At 56.0% G+C, this 7,949-nt stretch overlaps 1 protein-coding gene across 1 annotated transcript in view; it reads right to left on the reverse strand.

The window, feature by feature from the left end:
- LOC122387586 overlaps nt 1-7,392 on the reverse strand; it is a 51,371-nt gene extending 43,979 nt beyond the window's left edge. The window contains exon 1 of the mRNA XM_043377925.1: nt 4,653-7,392. Coding sequence (XP_043233860.1) covers nt 4,653-7,392 — 2,740 coding nt within the window. The remainder of the gene's footprint in view (nt 1-4,652) is intronic.
- Between the last annotated feature and the right edge of the window lie 557 nt (nt 7,393-7,949).

Raw genomic sequence — 7,949 nt, forward strand, 5'->3', positions numbered from 1 at the left:
TATTTTCTGGCTAAAAGTACGACTGCGCTCGCTTCTAATGATATACAAGCATCATACTTTTATAAGATATCCCTTAGCTATCGAGATCGGGGACTGTGTGCTTTTGGTGGCCGGTAACGACTCGAATCAATTATTATCCAGAGTCAAGTAAGAGTAGTCCTTTTCCGTTTTCAGCTTAAGCCACTAATAGGCAACCATGGTGAATCAACTCCCGTTCTCAACTTTGTAAACGAACTTTCGGCATGATTTTTGCTGGAGAGCTTCAGCAGCTCATCTGCAAGCAGCTAGGATTGAGCAAAGCGCAATTATATCAGCTAACGAAGCCAGAGAGAGCAATCGATAAACCTGATTGACAAGCTTGGGCTCGGCCAAAAAGGGCCATGCACTAGTTGTCAAACAAGTGGTTGCTTGTCATAGACAACAAACGTCACCGATCTAGCTAAAAACTAGCTAAACAATAGATCAGGATTATCTACAAAACATCAGTCTACTTTGCACCACTATCATCGACAAAATTTTGGAATTTGGGGTCCTTCGCCAGAAAAATATGCGAAAACTACGGGAAAAGCAGCGCAAATCACTACAATTCATCCCAAAAATATAACATATACAACAAAACAGTATATTGAGGCACACTTTGTGGTCTAACGAAGGTATTATGTCATTTGAGCCGCCCGAAAAAGGCTTGTGTGAACGTCAGATGGCTACAACGCCCCAACAGCAGAGACGGCCAGGCACCCGTCGAAAATCAAATTGTGAGACATTTTGAGCCACCGTGCACTCATTGGGCTTGATATGATGGCCCAAAGACAACCGTTAGCACAGGGTACTACTGCGGTAATATTCTACCAGTGCGAAAACTGGATGCCGTGAACCAAATGGCCATGAACGGGTTTGTTTTGGAAACCAAATCTGTTGGAAGCCAAAGGTTGCGCAATGTTGAGGCATGGAGCTTCTCCACTCCAGATGTAAAAAAACGCAGCAAAAGTGGCGTAGGCAGAAATTTTTGTTTTGGAGGAATACCTTATGGCCTGGGAACACTTCGATGTCAAGTTTATCTTAAATGATCGTATTATCCTCCGGTAAGAGGTCAAAGAAAACAGGCCTACACCCAGTTTCGGGAGACCCGTAAAACAACCGAGACCAGCAATGGCTGGCATTTTCCGTCATTGTCGGCTGATCTTGTAACAAGCGTATCTATTGCATGTGCTATTTCACAGCCACCCTAGTTGACTATATAGGACGGTAAAAAGAAAAAAGCGCAATCATGTTTGCCTTATTTTATACGCTTATTAACAATGTCCGGGTAATTATGGGACACCCTGTATGCAGTCGTTATACTTGAAATGGACTGCAGCGCTCGGGTGTTTCGAGTATTAAACTGAAAATAAAGCAAAGGGTGATAACAAAGCGAGTGGTAAATTTGGATCTTTCGACGATGCGTACAACTGGCAAATTACGCTGCAAACCTCAATGTGAATACTAGTTGACGACTTTGATAAGTGCATAGAAGGTGACATTCTTGTTTCATATCATATAGCATCAAGATCTACATTATATTATCTGATGATATTGGCAAGACACAGGCGTCCACTCCAGGAGCTCTTGCCAGTTTCCGTGAACGAAATAACGTTTGTGCGCGCCTAATTCCGATGACCATTTGACCGGCTTACGGCGGGGTAAGAGTTGATCCGGGCTCAGTTGGGTAAATTCGGACCGGACCATCGACCCGGCCACAATTGAGGCTACGGAGGCTTCCCTCCACCGAATCCCCGCGGAAAGGGCCGGGAGGAGGCCACAGCCGATAATCGCGAGCAGACGTGACGGCCGGTTCCAGACAATCCGCCGTGGACAGGGGCCGTCGCCGGGTCTGCCAGGTTGTACGGCGCCGGGCCGTACCGTGCACACCCGGGATTACCCGGCACGCTATACCGCGCTGCCGTGACGGGAACACGACGGGCCGGTCGATCCCTCCGCGCCGTCCCTCCCCGTCCGTCCCCGTCCCTCCGCCGTCCCTCCGCGTCCCTCCCCGTCCCCTGCACCGTCCCTCCCCGTCCATCCCCCGTCCCTCCGCGTCCCTCTCTGTCCCTCCCTGTCCCTCTCTCCTCCCTCCCCTCCACCATCCCTCCCCCGTCCCTCTGCTGCGCCCGAGTGGTGCCGCACCGAGCCGTTTATTGTCTGCCCACACCAATCCGGTCCAAATCCCACACGCACTTGGTCGCAGACGAGGCCCTGGAGGCTTTGTAAGAGCCACGCCACTCGGATGTCCGCGAGCTGTCATTGTGGGAGAACAGCCCGTATGTTGTAAGACAGATTTAGACTTGATGAAAAATTATTTCATTAAAGTCTTTCATGGTGAAAAAATGTGGAGATACCTATTTTTTTTTTAATTCAGGCCCTACCGGACTTTTGGTAGGTCCGCGCTTAGGCAGCCTGGTCCTTTTTTATTTTATTTTTCGAACTGTGACCGGCCTTGTGATCTCTCATTAAATTTACGCATATTTACGGTAAGTTTTATAGATTGAACTAGGTAAGCATGTACCATGAACCTTACATATGAATGTAGGAACGCGAAATTATTGAACATGAGGTCAGATGCGTTTTACTTATGTGGTTCTCGCCCGGCTTTACAAGACATACATGTCCGGTATGTAGGTAGTGTAAAATAAATGTCGGGTTCGCCGTGACACGCTTATTACTGCGAATATTTCAGTCGTCGTCGACCTTACAAAATCTAGCACCATTCCATTTTTATTTCATTTTTTATTGGTAACTGTCCGACCGCGCGTCTTCCATCAAATCAAATTTATCAATCCGTGGTGGTGGTTGTCTCTATAGAGTGCTAAAACTGGGCACACTTTATCAGCTCCGCGCCATGACGTCGTCTTTTCTCATTGTCTGCTCGCCGCGGGCACTTCTAACCGAGTGCTTTATCTGCTGCGACTGTCTCGGTTTCAGTGTCGAGACGTCCCCGCCCCAGTAAATAACGACGCAGCTGTACCGGCTCGCAGCAGGCAGCTGCCGCCGGCCGCCCCCTCCCAAACCCTCTGTCACTCCAAAGAACAACGAGCCCCGGAGAATGATGGAGACGGCGGTGGGGGAGCCAAAAGCGCTGAGCCTCCACTTGTGCCTACATAAGTCTATTTTTTAGCCTCAATCGTTGAGTGACTAGATATTATGTTGACATTAAATGCTTGTCATGAGTGATTTAATTATAAAGTTAGCAGCACATTCGTGACTCGGTATTTACTATATGATGCGTCTTCTGTCGTACGGACAAAAAGCGGGACTAGAGTGAGTGTGTAAGGGCCTTATTCTGAACAAGCTCAACCACTTCATGTTAGCGTGACTTCAGACTTGCAATCAGATATGCGCTCATTAGCATTGATTTGATGTGACGTATTGCTTACATGCTTTTTTCAGTGCAATGCATCGATGTAGTTATATTTTGGAATAATATGTAGGGTGGGTTAAGCAAGGTGCTACAAGCTGCTAAATAATAGGCGTTTCCTCTTGTTTTTGAATTCAAGGAACATACGATAAGCCATGGATGAGACTTGTATTTCTCAATCATAACATTTCCATTATAGAATTTCTGCTCCATAACTCAGCTAAAGCCCATCGCATCACAACCACTAATTTGAATCAAACTGAACAGGAACGGGCAAAGTATTAGCCATCAATAGTACCGCCCACTGAAATTGCTAACCACGCATACTTTGTTGCGCCATCTGAGTGATGAACTGTCCATTCCAACTGTCCAATTAAAACAGGGAACTACCAAAGTGCTGAATAAACTGTGGTCTGTTTAAAGTACGGGAAACGATGTACGGGTCTTTTGTGAAGCTGGGGGCCTGGAGCCGTAGTAATTTGTCGATAAAAACACCAAAAGATAATCCGAATTCAGGTTAGATATAAAAATTGAACGGTTTCTTTAACTTGTTGCATGCATTGCTAAATGCTGCATTTTGCATATTGGGGAAGAGAAATGTAGGTAATGAATACACATGCTGAGATAACGTACCTATATGGGGATAAAATACGTGAAAGAGAACGATTGTCATCGCTTCAGCATGAACTGAACACGTCCGGTCAAATGAATGATTTTAGGGTCCGGTAATGGGGCAATGTACATATACCAGCTTAGTATGTAAACATGGAATCAATCGTGGTTCTACGTATGGGGTCGTTGACCATTATGATTGTCAGGTATTAAACCTTGGTTAGTACGCTGGTACTATTGAGCAACCAATACGGCAGGCATCCAACCGCCGTCGCTAAATCGATAGCAGCTGATAGCTTTTGTCGAATAATGAATACGCACAGAAAATGTCATTTTCAAGATTATGAGGAGTTTTGCCATTCAAATGCGACTGTGTTATCAAACGTCGAAGGTCAAAGTCGTAATAACTGGTAACACGTATGTACGCATTTCATGTTCTGTTTCTCATTTAATTGACTACCTTTTCAGTTCCTCGCACCAATGTATTACCAATTCAGACACAATTACCTGTCAAATAAATACCTACGATCAGGCAGTCGTTATTTGTTTTATGTCCAATGAACGTGTTTCACGAATATAAGATCGGCAGCACCCACCTGTAACAGACAGCCAAACCGCCCGCCCTGTCCCGCTGCCCCGCGGCACTGACCTGAATCGGGACCACCGATGACCGAGAAGCCGAAGTCGGCGTCCCGTCGGCCGCGCTGCAGCGTCAGTCGTCGGTAGCCGGCCACTCCGGAGCGTCCGTAGCGCGCGCGTCGCAGTCGACGCTCCGAATGACGCAGCTCCTTCCGCCGGCGGCGCTCGCTCTTGCTGCGCCGACCGCGCTCGGCCGGCTGGCGCGGCCGGGCGCGCGGCAGTGTGCTGCTCCGCCCGCACCCGTCCCAGTTGGGCTCGCCGTGAGAGGCGGGCGGCGGCGGCGCCGGCGCCGGACCCGCCGACGCAATCGGCAGGTGGTGGATGAGCCGCGGCGCCGCCGACACCGGCACCGGCCGCAGCGGCTCGGGACGGATGGGTCGGAACGCGCTGCGATGCGCCGCCGACCGGCCGCGCTGAGAGAACGGGAACAGCGCGCGCTCGTCGGCGGCCGACTCGTGCGCGCTGAGGTCCGTATCGCTCAGATCCAAAGTGTCCACGCCGCGGGCGAGCGAGTCGAAATCACGGGCGGAGACGTAGCTAGGATAGTGCATTCCGGACGGGTCGTGTGACCCCAGTGCCCCGGGCACTGAGTGCGGGTCGTCGGAGTAGCCGGCCGGTATCCCGTGCGGGCCCCCGGGGGGCTGCCGCGGCGCCGGCTGCGGCTCCGGTGGCGGTGGCTCGTCGTGAGGGGACCACTCGTCCCAGTGCGGCTCGTCGGCGTCGGCCGGGTGCGAGGCGCGCCTGCCGCCGCGGGTGGGCGGCGCCGAATCAATCACCTGTTTGATGACCATCTCATGGTAGGAGTGCACGGTGGCCGGCGTGCTGCGGCCGGGGATGGTCAGCTCGTTGGTCGACTGCACGATGTGCTGGTGGACGGCGCTGATGCGGCCGCCGGCGGCCAGCTGCGCGTCTGCCAGCAGGCTGTGGGCGCGCGCGCGCTGCAGGCTCCGCAGGCGCCGGTTCAGCTCGGCGCTGACACTGACGGCGCGCGACGGCCTCGGCGGCTCGGGTTTCGCGACCGATCGATGCGGGTCCAGGCCACCGCGCTCGGCCGAGTACCCGACCAGGCCCAGGGCGCGGCCGCGGGCCGGCGTCCAGTCGGCAACCGGCGCCGCCAGCGGCCGCGGAGGGCCCCAGCCGGCGCGCCCGCCGCCCGCCGGACGGTAGTCGTCATCGGCGTCAATCCGGGAGTCCCTCATGGGTCCGTGAGGTGGTCGGAGCGGCCGCGGCGGCCCGTGGCTCGCCGGCGGCTGGTCGCTGTCGGCCTCCAGCACGCTGAGCACGTCGTCGATGTCTGTCCAGCGCTGGCTGGTGGGCCGGCAGTCGGTCGGACCGGTAGCCTCCATGAAGGCCAGCGCGCGGTCCAGGTCACTGATCTGACCCCAGGCCGGGTGCTCGACGATGCTCGCCGGCCGGCCGCGGGTCGACCCCGGTCCTGGACCGAGCATCTCCGGCTCCTCTCTCATCCTCTCCCTCTCCCTGTCTCTCTCCCTCCGCCGCTCTCTGTCGGTCTCGCGCGCTCGCTCCGATAAAGGCTCTCGTGTCTGCTGCTCCTGCAGCGGTTCCGGCTCGCTTCCCGGCTCCAGCTTCTTCTCGAGGTCCGGATCGAGCTCCGTCTGCCGTCCGAGCTCCCCTCCGAGCTTGGTCTGCGGGGGCGTCTTCAGGTCGGCACCCCCGACCTGGGTCAGGTCGGGCAGGTCCCCGGTCGGCGCGTACACGGGCCCGGCCAGGAACGAGTGACACGGGGTGGACAGCAAGCTGAACGGACTGTAGCTGCCGTCGCGCGAGCGGCGCAGGCTGTCGTGAGACCCGGGCGTCATACGCTCCAGCGTGCTGTAGTCTCGCTCCAGGGTGCTATAGTCGCGCTCTCGCTCCAGGGTGCTGTAGTCCCTGTCGGGGGTGACGTAGTCCCTGTCAGGGGTGATGTAGTCTCCCTCTCCGTCGCCGATAAGTGTCTCTGGCAGTGTGTCCCAGCCGGCGATGGGCGGAGGGGCGCCTCGGTCGCCGAGGTGCCGCCGTGCGGGACTGGCCGGCGGGCGGACATTGTCCTCCTCTGAGGAGCCTCCCGACCACGTGCGCTCCGCCTGCTCTACCTGAACGGGGTCGGTCTTTTTAACGCCGGGCCTGTCGGGAGAGCTAGTCCAGCCGGCACCGCCGCCGCCAATACTGACTCCGCCTCCGCTGTCTCCGGCGCTGCCGCTGCCGCCCGCGCTCTCTGCCCCGCTGCCCCCACTGCCTCCCCCGCCGCTGTCCCCGGCCCGGGCGGTACGCTCACTCTCCCTCTGCTCGGCCTCTCTCAGCTCCTCGGCGAGCGACCACTCGCTGCTGGCCTCCTCCAGCTCCCGCAGCTTCTGGTACTTGAGCTTCAGCGCCTGCTCGTCGCGCAGGATCTGCTGCAGGGTGTCCTCGATGTCACCGTTCTCCTCGGCCAAACGCGCGGCGGCCTCACTCTCGCGCGGCGGGCTGGCGGCGCGCGCGGACGCCGCCACCACCGGCTCCTCCGTGAGCGGCTCGTGCGCCAGCACACTGCCGAAGAAGTTCTCGCTGGACTGGCTGGAGCGCGCTGAGGAGCCAGAGTCGAGCGAGCGGCGCCGCTCGTGCTCGTCGATGAGCGCGATGCGCGGGATGGACGTCTTGATCGTGTCGTCGGAGGTGGAGGTGGACGAGTCGAGTTTGGTGGATGTGTCGGTCTGCTCGACGCCCTCGCCGGCGTCGGCCGTCACCGCGGCGTCCGGAGCCGCCGACGCCATCTCTCGATCGGTGACAGCGCGGCCGGCAGCTCGCCGATCGACCCGGACCTACATGGGTGTCGGCACCGCCTGAAACGAAAACAAAGCCTTCATCAGAGGCCGGTTGTGGCGTGGCAGGAGTGCGGCGGCGGCGCCTCACCTGGCGCCATTAGGGTTATTGGTCGCTGCGCGCGCTCCCCTGTGCCGCTGACTGATGGGCGGCGGTAAATGGCGCGCTCAGCCGCCGCGCGCCGCGCCGCAGCCATCAGGTGGTCTTTATTCGTGTGGATAGTTTACGGCCACCGTACCGAGAGGAGGCGGCCCCAGCCGCGGCCAGTGACGGCCCGGACAGAAGCCATTTCCTCCGAAGACCGAAGAGGGATGCTAGCTGATAGCATCGACACACACGTCCGTGGTGAAATTTGTGGGCTTTATTTGCATATCGATTTTGATAAGCATAGAAGTCAGCTGTGCTCTACAGTCGTGGTAGTAAACTGGGGACAAGATTTAAGTAAGTGATTGCAGAACATAATCCATCGATGGTAAAATGTTGTTTGTCCGTTTTGCTCTTAGCATTC

Source organism: Amphibalanus amphitrite, unplaced genomic scaffold, assembly GCF_019059575.1.
Source record: "Amphibalanus amphitrite isolate SeventyFive unplaced genomic scaffold, NRLGWU_Aamphi_draft 000290F_arrow, whole genome shotgun sequence".
Taxonomy (NCBI): Eukaryota; Metazoa; Arthropoda; class Thecostraca; order Balanomorpha; family Balanidae; genus Amphibalanus; species Amphibalanus amphitrite.